Consider the following 13,796-nt stretch of genomic DNA (forward strand, 5'->3'; position numbering starts at 1 on the left):
TTTGCCTTTTAACAAGCAGCTGGGTATGTCCGATGCAGGTCTGATGGGGCACACCGGGAGACCCCGAGTTAGACACTGTCCCTGTCCTTTCGCCTGCTCTGTGAGAGTGTTCTCCACTCAACACTGACACTACCAGATGGCGATAGGTGTTGTTTAAAAACATGGGGGTTGTTGTGTTATTTGATAAAATAAGTTTAAGAATTGCGGTGTCAAACACGTTTACGTGTTTCTTTATTCCAGCACTCTCCATTAAAAACAGTGCTAACGTACTCTGTGTCTCCCCAGAAGGGAGATAAAGAATGCCGTGTGACCCAAACATTTTTCATCATCAAATCGCCTTTTTCTTTAAATAGGCTTTTTCTTTAAATAGTCTAAGTAGACGTTGGGAATTGCTGCTCTATAGAACTTTAATGTAAGAACATATATAAGAGCACGGAACTACTGAGGCCAAACCGTAATAAATACCTCGATGGACATGGTTGAATAGGAGGGTACATGAGAAGAATGTCCTGGGGCAAAGATGCCGGCTGAGAACACATGCTGTATTTACAAGCCACGCAGCAGCTCGGCAATAGGTTGACACCTTTCAGGCGACAGCAAATAGTAAAGACCTTGATACACAGTACACTTAGATATCTGGAGAAAGAGGACAATACTGAAAGTCATCACCACCTCTGGGTGCAGACCATGGCCCTTGAACAAAGCTTGAAAGACCATGCAAGTACGAAAACCAATGATACGAAAGACCTTTCGAGAGTTTACTTTGTTCCTGGCACTGTTTTATAGACATCACAGGTAGTAGCTCATTCGGTCTCTGTGGGGTAGAAATGAACATCAACTGCCACTGAACAAATGGAGAAAGAGGCTCAGAGTCACCTGAGCAATATATCCCAGCTACGATGAGGCAGAGCCCGGATCTGAGCTCAGGCAGGAGCTTTAAACCTCTGCACTTCTGTGTCCCTCCAATCGAAAGGGTAGGTTTGCAGGTGGAGGAGACTATCTGAGCAGCAGGCATCTTTTTTATTTTAAGGGACAGGCAAATGATCAAATTGGCAAGGATTAAATAAGAAGGTAAAGAAAACTTTAATACTCATTGTAGGTTACGATGAGGTGAGATGTTAGGAATGTGAATTACTCTAGCTTTGAGGAAAGTAATTTGGTGGTATGAATCAAAAACTCTATAATTATTCATTCCCTTTGATGCCGATTCCACTTCTACAAATTTACCCCAAGGAAATAATCAGAAACGTAGACGAGGAATTACACACAAAGGGGTTTTCTCTAAATTTATAGGTAACAATAAAAATTAGATTGCAATTGAGTCTGTTATTAGAAAGTACATGAACTCAAAGCTGGGTGTGAATCAAATCCTGACTTGTTCATGTATTACATATGTGGTCTTGGGCTAGTTTGCTAGCTTTATTAAGCCTCCTGTTCTTCATCTCCAGAATGGAGAAAATAATGTCTACTTTACAGCAGGGACATTCAACAGTGGTACTATTAGCATTTTAGACGGGATACTTCTTCATTGTGGAAGGCTGGCCTACATCTTACAGGATGTTGAATAGCATTCTTGGTCTCTACCCACTAGATGCCAGTAGCACCTATCAACCCAGTTGTGAGTGTCAAAAATGTGTCCACGTTGCCAAATGTCCCTACTTGAGAACCACTGTCTTCCAAGGTTGTGAGGATTAAATGAACTTATCTGAAGATATTTAGATAAGCTCATTTAGTGGTGAAGGGAAAGAGAGAAATAAACAGTTTTTGAATGGGAAAGCCAGGTAGAGAAAAGAAAAAAGGAAAGCTTACATACCATAAGTCTATAAATATAATATATGCTGAGGAGAAAAAGCCAATAGGAGAGAGAGAATGAAAATGTAAGAAAGAGCATGGAAATAACTGATAAAGCAAAGTCCTAGCTATATGCTGAAGAGATGGCCTTGTCAAAAAGGAAGACCATCCCTGAGCTGGAAGTGCAGAGAGAAAGGGTGAACAAACAAAACAGTTCTGAGGGATTACCTTTTTGTAGTAATATTATTATCTGTTTTGAAAAAAAAAGATATAAGAAGTTATTTTCCCCATGGTATATGTCAAAAGAGGTGGGGTTGAGTTCAATCAGATTTAAGTTACACGTACTGGAAAAAAAACAAACCCTAATAATTTATTCCATCAGCATTTCATTGTGCCTAGCCCTGAAGAACGAGGTGTGTAAATAGTCTGGCAATGTAAACATTTAAATGTACGCTGGAGAACTGGCTCCAGGAATTTCAGGTGAATCAATCATGGCTGCCAGGTGAATGGCTGGAAACTTTGCAGGCTGCTTCTCTCACAACCTTTCCTTTCTCTAGTACTTCTTTTCCCGACTTCTCTCCTTTGCACTGTCACCGACTTCTCTCCGCGAAACTCTATAACAAAGTTCACAGTTTCTGACTTGTTTCTTCCATCATTTATATTCATTCATTGAGCCGTTCCACAAATATTTACTCACTACCTGTTATGACCCAAGTCGTACTGCTAGAATAAGCACAAAACCATAGGGCGAATTTTGGTCTTCATGGAGTCTGAAGGACACGTAAGAAGACAGATAATACACAAGTAATAAATCAAAAAAGGTAGCACGTAGCAGAACATCACACCAATTACCAACATACAAAATGCTGTTCTGCCAAATCTGGGCCTCAGATTCCCTAGCACTAAACTGCTTTTTCACCATTTGGGAGGCTCTCCTATTGGGGAAGCAGTTATAATCCACTATCTTTGTCAAACACCTACCCCGGGACCACAACTACCAGCCATTTTACAGAAGCCAAGCTGTAATTTAGGTGTACCACTATCTTATGTGATATCTCATTCTACACACCTATTATCCTGTATATTGCACACTTTCACACTTCTGTGATTCATCCTCGTTGTAACCCTCTCAGCACTTCTCATGAATTGGACATGCAAACTTGTTAACAGCCTCCATCATTGCTTCTACCCTGATTTCAGCAATGTTTTCACATTTGGAGAAAAATCAAAGTATCAAAATTTATGCTTCAATGCTGTAAAAAAAAAAAAAAAAGAAACACCACCAAAAAAAGCAAACAAACAAAAAAAACTCTACCTCTAAATGGACTCAGCAAATAACTAACTGAGTAGAGTTATCTTTAGTTCTGGATGGCTTGTCCATCTTAAAGTGACTTAAAAAAAAAAAAAGTCTTGATTGGCTGCCAATACATTCCACACCTTAGTAGAGAAAATTTTCTGTTTGACAATCCATGAGTCGAACTGTTGAGCCACGTGGAAAGGGAAGTATGATGATGTTTAGGTTGGAACATTAGAGAAGTTTTTCCTGATACTCAGATTTTAACCGTACCTTACTGAGTCTATTTTTATGTCTTGTCCTAATGCTTAGATAGAGAAATATATTAACTTTTTTTTGTTTTCATAGTATTCCAATTTTGAAATAAGCTTCTAGTGGAAGCACTCAAAATTACCCAAATTTATAAAAATTGGGTTTTTCTTATTCAATGAAAGACACGTGGTCACAAAAAAGTGTTGGTGAAGGCAGTAACAGTCACAGCCCTTGAGCCTGTATTCTGTATCCAAGTTTGAAAATCTTTTCAGTTACTGTTATGCTTTCTAAGGCAAACCATCAAACCAAAGGGCAGGGGGGATATTTTTCACGTGAAGCAGATACTTCTGAAGCATAATGGAAAGTGTGAACTGCTTAGAGTCAGACTTTGCAGCCTGAACAGATTCCAGCTCTTCAACCAGTCCTAAGTGAATTGGGCTCAGTTAATGAAGGTCATAGGTTCAAACTTTTATATGCTTGCATACTTATTTCAAGTTAGGGCAGAGTTTATCAACCTTGACACATTCACACATATGGCTGGATTGCTCTTTGTTGTGTAGGCTATTCTGTAAATAATGGGATGTTGGCTTCTACCCACTAGATTCCAGTAGTACCACTGACAATCAGATGTAACTCCAGACATTGCCAAATGTCCACGGGGAGCAAAATCACCCCTCGTTGAGAATCACTGACCTAAGTGGAAACAATACTTTTTTTTCAGATTCTTACTGGAGGGAATAATTGCAGTAATGGAAGAATTTCAACAAGCTGATACTTTTTTTTTTAAGTTCTATTTTGTGCTTTGCATCAAATTATCCTTTCTTCCCCCTAATTCCTTGAAGTGTTACCAAATATTCTCTTTGAAGCCATGTGACATAAAATGAGAAAATTTATGAGACTAATGGCTAATTACCTCAAAGAGGAAAACAAAAATGTCCCAATCAGAACTTTTCTTCAATTAAAACATGGTCAATAATAATGATTTATGTGGAAGAATGTGTGTTGTCATATGTAATGGGTCTTTAACATCCCATTTGTTATACAACTAATATCCCTAAATAATGTTAGCCTTTTCTATTTTAAGGCTGATTTGATTAGTTGGCACACAACTAAATATATTTGCTAAATCTTTATTTAAATGCTATTTTGGTTTTTTTTAGGACTTTTTTTTTTTTTAACTAGATTCTGCTTAACTCAATAATTGAAAGAAATGCGTCCTAACTCTGGACTAAAATAATATGCATCCAGTTGAGACAAATAAAATGAAAATGGTTTAGAAAAAGAACAGTTTTAAGTTAAAATATGCGAGTCCTCCTTGTAGTTTCTTAAAAACTTAGAGTCCCAAATAAGAGAATTGTTTTAGGTTCTGTTCTGGGATACTTATCTCCTGTTCCATCCATTCAGATTGCTTAATTTTTCAGTTTTTATTTTTTCCCCTTCTTCCGCCCCCCCCCCCCACACACACACACTCCAGTTCAAGCCATTGTTTCTCAGTCTAGTTGTGTAGGTTGGCTGCTCAGGGCAGCCCAGCTCCAGGGAGAGCTGTTGGTCACAATCTTTTATGTAGCTCACTGGCCCATGTGGGAATTGAACCGGCGACCTCGGCGTTAGGAGCACGGGACTCCAACCACCTACCCGAGCCACGGTGCTGGCCCCAGAATGCTTAATTTTTAATAGACAAGTGTATGGCTTCTACCTAATAATTATCATTACAACACTCCCCTGGTCTTCTAGCTTCCTACAAAGTGCCCTATACTCACTTGTTCTTAACTTAAAAGTTACTGCTGCTGCCCCTACTCCCCTTCTCTACTTTTTGTATAAAAACTTTTCTTACCTTATTGGATTTCTAAGTTTATAAAAAAAAATACATGAATACAGAAATAAGTAAGTTAATATATGGATGTCTAAAGAAGTCAAAAATAACCCCTAACTTTTCTTCCAACCCATTGCCTACACCTTTCTTTATGCTCAGATAAACACATACAGAAACACATGTGTGTGCGAGTGACTGTTTTTCTGTCTCTTTTACGTACAAAAAGATGCCCGTGAGAGAAAATATGTCCAAAAAGCTATGATGTAAGACATCATCATTCTCATTACTTCTCATTCATTAGAGTGAAGTCACTTCTTTTTGGACACAGTAGAGGAAATAAAACACAAATAAGCCTCAAGCACCCCTTGGAGGTCCCTGTTCTACTGCCCACTGAGTGTTCTGAGCAGCAGATCAATTCTTGTTTTCCGACAGGGTCTATTCGGCAAGATTGATAACTTTTGGAACATAATAAAGATTCTGACTTCTCAACGTTTTCTGCCTCCAATCGAAATGTCCTTTCCTCCAACTGATTAAAATTGAAGTCAGGGGGTTCCAAAGCTAGGCAATAGCAATGCTCTTTTAAGCCTGGTTTGCCAAAAACAGAACCAAAGGTTTACTGGTGTTGCGATGACTGAGACAGACAATTCATTTTTATAGTCACACGGAATCATATCGAGGTCAGTGAATTTTTATTCTTCTTAACTGTAATGATATTCTTACTGAGTTGTGCATAAATTAAGTGAACCAGATGGGCTCTCCTTAAATCCCAGGGAAACACATTTGCTAAACTTCTCTAAGGGAAAGCATATACATTATTCCAAGAAAATAAATAACCCTAATTGAGCTGACTGCACCTAAATTGCTTAGAATGTTCTGGCTTTCTCTCATACTTTGTAAATATGAGAGAGGGCATGCACATTAGGACACTGTACTATCTGCCCTTTTCATCTACCAAGACTATAACACATATCATCAAGACATTTCTAGGTTTGACGATTGGTTTTCAGCATCTGTCTACACTCTCACATATGACAAAGGACAGGAATTTAGGAGTTGAAGGTCTAGTGTAAGAGGCAAGACAGATTAACATGGATCTAGCACCTGTGCTCTTCAGAATACTCTATTTTGAAATAGATTATAATAGATTAAAATAGAAAATAATCTATTTTCTATTTTGATGTGGCACCTTCTGTCTTTGCGAACGACTGCTAGAATCCAATGGATCGCCACAATCAGTACTCTAGGTAATAAGTACTTTTCCCACTAATGAAGGCTGACTATGTCCACTTGTCTTGCCGAATGTGTTGGGAAATCACTAGACAAAGTAGCTTTTAACTGTTGTAAAAACAAGTGCTTAAATCTGACTTTCCCTCTTCTTTTCTTAAATGTCAAAGCCCTCCCATGTGTATGCATTTATTGCATTTAATCTAATTGTAACTTAATAAAGACTTCGTTATTTTAAAAATCTGCTTAAGCATGTTTGGGTTCTATTTCTTCATTTCAAATGTTCCTTCTCTCCAATCAAGGCAGTCAACTTCATACTTCTGCTGGGGGGAATATAAGAATCTTTTAGTTTGAAAAGACCAACTTTAAGGATAGAGAGAGTAAATTTCTCTTTCAAAGGTAATAAAAAAAATCCATAAGGAAAGAGATGAAATGTAGTTTTCCCCCACAGCTTTAAATTTTTTGAAGTATTCATTTCTGAACCTAGGATTCCTTTTAGTTTTCATTTGTGCTTCTGTAACAATATTATTAACAAATTTGAGAGCTTTTGTTACAGCATTTTATTCCTTACATTTTAAGTTTAGCTCTACCTTTAATTTGCCTAATTTAATATCAAATATATTTAACTAAAACTCAAAGTCTTGAATGAAGAAAGAAAATTAGAAGTCTATTGAATTTCTAAAAATGCCTGCCAAGAGAGGGCATCAAATTAAAGAAGGAAATTAAATGTCTTCTCTCTAGGACAAAATATGGAGATTACTTTTTACCTGAAGGCCTCAGTTCTAAAAATGACATTTTGATTTACATTTGTGCTCAAAAAATAAACAATTAAAAACAAACAAACAAAACTCCCTGTTACTGAATATATTTGTTCACATTCCCAAAACTGACCCTGGAAGTCCTAGTTCTGATCTTTCTCATGAAGACAAGACTTAGAATCCACGGTTCAGCGAAACCCCTCTAAGGAGGAGACAGACTGTATCCTACATCCCTTAGGTATCACAAGGCCAACAGGAAAACATTTTCAAAGGGAAAAGTAAGTAACAAAACTGGAAGCAAAATTTTTCCTGAGCAACTGTGATCTCACAAAAGGAAAGTTTGCCTCTTAAGGAGAAATAACAAAATACACATAATTTTTCAAAGAAGAATGTAAACCTTGGTGCTTTGTTCCATCATGCACTCATAATGTAAATCTAAATGTGTATCTATTGGGAAAATGTGTTTTCCTGGAGTTTAGAGGATTAGCTCCCAAACTCAAAGGGTCGTCTAAAGATGGATGAAGCAGATGAATGTTGCTGGCCCTGAGAAAACGAACAGTAGGGTCATTCCATATATCTCAGAATATACCTGTGAGTGTGCACGCGTGTGCACAACAGTTAACATACGTGGGAAGATGAATGCATTTATTTTGCTTATCTAAGGAAACGTTAATTAAGCAAGCTTCATTGTCTTTAGTGTCTGGTAAGTACCATAATTAATAAAATGCCATTCACTAAATAAACAATCAGCCATTGTGCGTCTCAAGTGAGTCACCTATCACAGCTGGCTCACTATATGGCAGGCAACAGGTCAGCTATGTAGCCTTGGGGACAACTCAGAACAAGCATTCCAGCACGAGAGGGGGAAAAAAGCATCTCACATTCTTCTTTTGAAGACTCCAGATCTGTAACTCTGGGGACAGCACAGCTTGTATTCCAGTGTTTTCCATTTATACTGAAATTCTAAGCTAAAGGAAAATAGCATGCAGATGTGCTGTTTTGATTCGAGAAAGCTCTTTCATGCCAGAGTCCATTGTCAGTATATAATGATCGTATTTTAAAAGTATTAGCATTGCATTTTTTTTCACGAGCTATCACTTATTCATAACATAAACCACTAAAGATGAAGGGCAATGAATAGCAGCACCTCCAGAGTAGCCAGTCTTCAATTAAAAATCAAAACGGTAAGCGCTTGCATCTTTGGCACACTAGCCAAGCCCCTAACTCCAACGGGCCCCAACAGCTCCCCCACAGCACTGTACCAAGTGTTCCCCACTTAGATGGTGGTTCCAGGGGACGGAAGATCTGGTAGGGATTTCCGTACAGTCCCGAAGGTACCCTCAATGAGCAGCACTTTAGAAATTTTGAATTTTATTGCTCACTGGAATATAATTAGTTCAAACCCAGTAACCTTTCTTAAACCAAACATTTTAGTACCCAGAAGAACCTGACAGCAACTAACACAAACGGATGACTCCTGCTATAGTAGAGAAGTGTTTTCCTTTGGGAATTTTACAAGTGCCTTAAAGTCATCAGTGAGTCACGAGTCAAAGAGGCAAATCATAAATGCTTCTCGAGTGGTCTAAGGGTTAGCACCTCCTCAAAATGTCAGCAGCTGGCGCCCTGATCTGCCGTAGGCACAGGCTTGCGATGAGAACACTTACTACAATGAACTCAGGGTACTTAACGAACCAACAGGAGATGCATGGAGCATACGGCATTGCAGACACAGACTCAGCTTATGGAAGTGACCAGGATCAGACATCCTCACTGTTCAGAAACTGAAATACATTCTATGGTATAAGAACTAAAATATTGATTTTATTTTATTTTTTTATTTTTTATTGTTTTGTATTTTGTCCAAATGTTGTTGTTGTTTTTTTTTCATAGCGGTAGTTTTAGAAATATTATCCTTTACTTTGTGTAAAAAATATTTAATTATTTTCGTAAGTTACCTGCTGTTTTCAAAAAAGGAAACTATTAGTGGGCTGAGCTCACCCCCTTGTTCCTTCACAAATGTCTGTCCTGTACTTTCCTTGTACTTTTTTACACTTTATTAAATATTACTACTTGGGTCATAAGTAGTTATATCAAAATATAAATTTATAAAGTGACACATTTTCAATACCAACCATCTACGTCAACTTATTCCATAATGGCACATTCCATCCAATTAAATTTCAAGATTTCCCACATTTGTTTTACATTCTATATGTATGGCTTATGAATAGCAATTTTGATGAATTCCAGCTGGTTTAAATATGCAGGCAGACCCTTATATAACAGATTCTTTTCAATTCTTATTGTATTTAGTGAGGCCCATTTTAAGTGGGCCACCTGGTAGAATGAATCTTACACTTACAATTCTCTGAAGAAAAAAAACCACAAAAACAATCACCCTGCTAAACTTAAGACCATCTTGCCCAATTACGATACTATTATATAATTAATATAAGTGAGAAGTAGTTCTGACCTTTTGGAAAACTCAAATTGAAATGAAAACAAGCTAAGCAACCCTATGAGAGACTACATTGCTCCTTTATCTATTGCAACAACAACGTTAAGATAATTTCCACCATTTTGTGTATGTTACCTGGTTTTGCAAATCTATCATACACATTTCAGTCTCCCCTCTATTCCCCACACCCTCCTCCTTCCATCCAGCTGGAATACATCAAGGGCACAGAAGCCAAGTCAAATGTTGACCCCACCCTCCTCCATCCATTTTAAGACACCTTCAAAGGCAGAACACTGATCTAACTCAATTTCACCAACAAAGCCAGCCATCCTGCTATTTAAGACTCCAGTTTGGGGTTTTTATAACTGCACATTAACATGAGAGCTTTGATTTTTTTTGGTCAAAACTTCAGCTGCACTGAGTTTCGTCAGAGTGTTGCACCCTTTCCGCAGAAGAGTCTGCATGATTAAACTTTCCTAATCTTTGTTCTCAGTGCCCATCTATCTCTTTCCTTATAATACACACTTCTCTGAACTGCCAAATAACTAACTCTGAAGGACGTAACATTTCCCTTCCGATAGGTCAAAACAGAACAGCCATTATGGTAGTCCCAATGCACGTTTTCCCCGGTATCTGCACGCCCTGTATCATTTATGAACCACCCCAGACGACACTCATCCCAGCATGCACAGAAACACACTTGACAAGACACACGCAGGAGGGAAGCGGGGGCTGGAAAGAAACAGGAGCTGCAGGAGGATAAAGAACTTACTTTGTTGTTCCCCTGTGCATGTAGCCGCAAGAAAAACAAAAAAAAGAAATATGTTAAACATAAATTTATTTTAAAACTAGGAGGTATTTCTCGTGCTAGAGCGAAATCAAAACAAAAAATGTAACTAGTCACTGACACCCCAGACAGACACATACAGCACCCAGAACCCATGGGCCAGTCAAAGACTCTACTTAGATTAAACGAAATCACACATTTTTAACAGCAGAAAATCATGACAGAGATTTCCCCCTTTCTTTAGGAAGACTTGGAGAATGGGAACCTGGCCAAAGAGCATGGGCTTGAATTGGTAATAAGTGAATTGTTAGTATGTCGGTTTGCCCTTTCCTGCAAGCCCCTCCTCCAACATGCCAAGCAGTGGAAAATTTCATCAACCAATGCACTTTTAAACAAACACTGCATCGTTGGTTTCAAAGAAGGTGGAAAAAAAAAGAAAGAAAGAAAGAAAGAAAAGAGAGCAGAGGAATGGAGTGGGTGGTTCTGGGGACAGAGTTAGCAGATCAAGTGAGAACCTCCATCTGTACCATTCCTTTATTTTGTAAATTATGAACTTTGTCTTGGGTTGGCATGGGAAGCAAAAACTGTATAGTGGGATTGTGGCCAAAATAAACTGGTCCACATTCAAGAAAATGGGTCTGGAAAGGTTAGTCACAAAATTGTAGTCATTTCTAAATGGGACACTCTGGAGAGGGACCCATAGAGCAGCCAGTGACAGGCGGCGGGCAAATGGCTCTCCTGTTTCAAACTGGAGCTGCAAGGGTATGATTTATATCAAACAATTTAACTCACATATGGCTTAAAAAAATAAAACGGTGATTCATTACTCCCAGGGCAGCCCAAGTCCTCACTAGGTCAGATCCTGTGGGGGAGACGTGATGGGATATGGGCAGGGAACAGATCTGAACTCTTGTCACAAGGGGCCCAGGAAGAATTTCGCGCTGGGATGAGGGGCTGAAGAGAACAGTCAGGAAAGTATGTGCATCTGTGCAGGAGACTGAGCACAGGGGGGAGTAGCAGGTTGGGCTGGAGATCTGGCATGCAGTTTCGAAAGAGGATGTGAAGTGGGAAATACACACAGAAATTGTCTGGAGAGCGGTAAGGTAAGGATCACGGGAGAGTATATTTTCTGGAAAACAATGCTAATCGGTGACTTGAAGGAAATGTCTCATTCACGGACCACCACGGCCATCATGTTTAATAAAAACATAAATTTGAACACTGATACAATAGAGTGGAGAAGTTTCAAGGCCTTGTGAGTTACCATGATAGAACCGGTAATATCACTGGCTGATGTGAGACATAAATAATGACACAAGAATGAATGGAGGGGGGAAAAAGAGTCTTTTGTAAAGAAAACATGCCAACTGCTCAATAAGGCAATAAAGATCCCCACAGGGAATTTTATCAGGAGTAAAATACTATTTTAGAGAATAATGGGACCCCAGTTCTCCAAAGAAGTGCAATATTGCTGAAAATACCTCAAACACATGGAATTTATTGCATTCCACAGCAGTGCAGCTTTTGATCTAGCAAATAAGTTTCAGGAGTTCAACCAAGTATTTGCACATTAGGGAAGGACTGACTTCCTTGCTCAATGGCAGATGGTTCTGTTTGTAGTGGCAACAGTGATGTCACAGAGTAGGGAGCCTTAATCCTTAAATAGCAGAAATATACAAGTGGAGGACATGGTGTGGCTTTGCCATTTCTGGTTTCCTTCAATCATTTCCCAATTGTCTATTCTGAGAGAGGCAGAAGAATGATGAATGGGGAACTGTTGGTGCTTTCTAATTCCCTCCACTGCACTGTGGGGCAGCCATTGAGGCTTGGATCCTTGAAGGTACTTCTACTGAAGAGTAACTGAGACTGTTCGGAATTGGTCAGGTAGCTGCTCTGAGTTCTATGGGCAGCACTGCTGAACAAGCTAAGGATAAAGTGATGTGTGTCAATACTATGTGTGGGCATTGTCAGTCCTGTATTATTAGACAGCTGAATGAATGCACGCGGGTGGTCACCATGTTAAAAAATACTTATGGAGGTCTGTGGCCCTTCCTCATCATCCCCTAGAATGATACAAACACCCTCTCTCCTAATTGTCATGTGCCACACAGAAAAGTTCAGTTTTGGAGAGTATCCAAAAGAATTTCTGAAGTCCCAAAAAGACTTCATTCTAGCATGGTTTCAATTTCCCAAGCAATCTCGAAAGCATAAATTATGACTGGGAGAGTCCAGAATTCAGAGATATAGTGCAATTCCAGGGTATCCACTTTCTACTGCCAATTTTCCTCTCTGAAATCATACATTATAGGGGGGAACCATCTATCTATAGAGCTAATAGAAACTCGCAGAAAGTCTTGCGGTGTATGACTGAACAAATATGTAGAACTGAATTTGCACTATACTTATTTCCAGGGCATGCATGGATCTGCAGGCTGCTGCCTTCAGCTAGCCAGCAGGCTAGCATCTGAGGGCAGGCTTGTGAGTCCTCACTCCCCCTGACAGCCTCTCCAGCTCACTCCTGACTGGCTCATGGAGACTTTGAAGCCAGCTTGTCCACAGGACAGCATAACCCCAATACTCCCCTAAGCAATTTGGCTTCCTCAGCCCAGAGTTGAGGAAATTCTCCTTCACATGCCCAATCCCAACGATAGTTTCCAAAGAAAAGGGAACGACTAAACTGGAAATTACAGCTTCATGGGCACATGAATGATTTCCAATAATAATAATAATAATAATAATAATAATAATAAAGGTTGCACGGCATTGAACACACCCACCCACTTGCAGGCATCAAGCTGGATGTGACACACAACCGTCTTCATCTAACCTTATCAAATCACTCAAGGAAGGCATTGTTGTTTTGAGTTTAAAAAAGAATAAACAACTGGAGAGTTAAATAAGTTGCCAGAGCCATACAACTCATAAAGGGAAGGATTGGGATTCAAAGGTGAGGGTATTTGACTTAAAGTCTCCCTCATTTCACTGCACACATAATGTTCCAGAGAATTCGGAATCCTTAATGTTTATGTACAACTTAAGTCATGTTGTGAGCCGTCAAAACTGTGCCAGAAAAAGTCAGTCATTTGTTATATCATGTTCTTTAGATATTTGATCAAATTCACATTTATTTGTATGCAAACTTGTAGTAAAAGTTTACGTACATGTGTCAGTTAAATAACATTGCAAAAGTGCTTCAATTGTAGCCAGTAACTACTGACACCCCCCCCCCGACACACACGTTTTATCTCAGTCTAATAATTTTTTAAAAGTTAATTCCATTAGAAACATCTTTTACTTTGAAACTGTGTAAAATCCTACACACTTAGCTAACAATATAAAGTTTTATAGTGGTTATAATTTCAATTTAATTGCCAGAGAAAATAGAAATAAAATTCTGCTAAATCCAAATTCAGATTTAA

At 38.8% G+C, this 13,796-nt stretch overlaps 1 protein-coding gene across 6 annotated transcripts in view; it reads right to left on the bottom strand.

The window, feature by feature from the left end:
* DNM3 (dynamin 3) overlaps positions 1-13,796 on the bottom strand; it is a 397,977-nt gene that overhangs the window by 71,972 nt on the left and 312,209 nt on the right. For 2 of the 6 annotated variants that reach the window (XM_081025375.1, XM_081025376.1), the window contains one exon: positions 8,991-10,374. The exons of the other annotated variants lie outside the window; for them this stretch is intronic. In XM_081025375.1, coding sequence (XP_080881501.1) covers positions 10,057-10,374 — 318 coding nt within the window. In that variant the 3' untranslated portion in view covers positions 8,991-10,056. Of the gene's footprint in view, positions 1-8,990; positions 10,375-13,796 lie in introns of those variants that run through there. 6 annotated transcript variants of the gene reach the window in all.

Source organism: Rhinolophus hipposideros (assembly GCF_964194185.1).
Source record: "Rhinolophus hipposideros genome assembly, chromosome: 19".
NCBI classification, from domain to species: Eukaryota; Metazoa; Chordata; class Mammalia; order Chiroptera; family Rhinolophidae; genus Rhinolophus; species Rhinolophus hipposideros.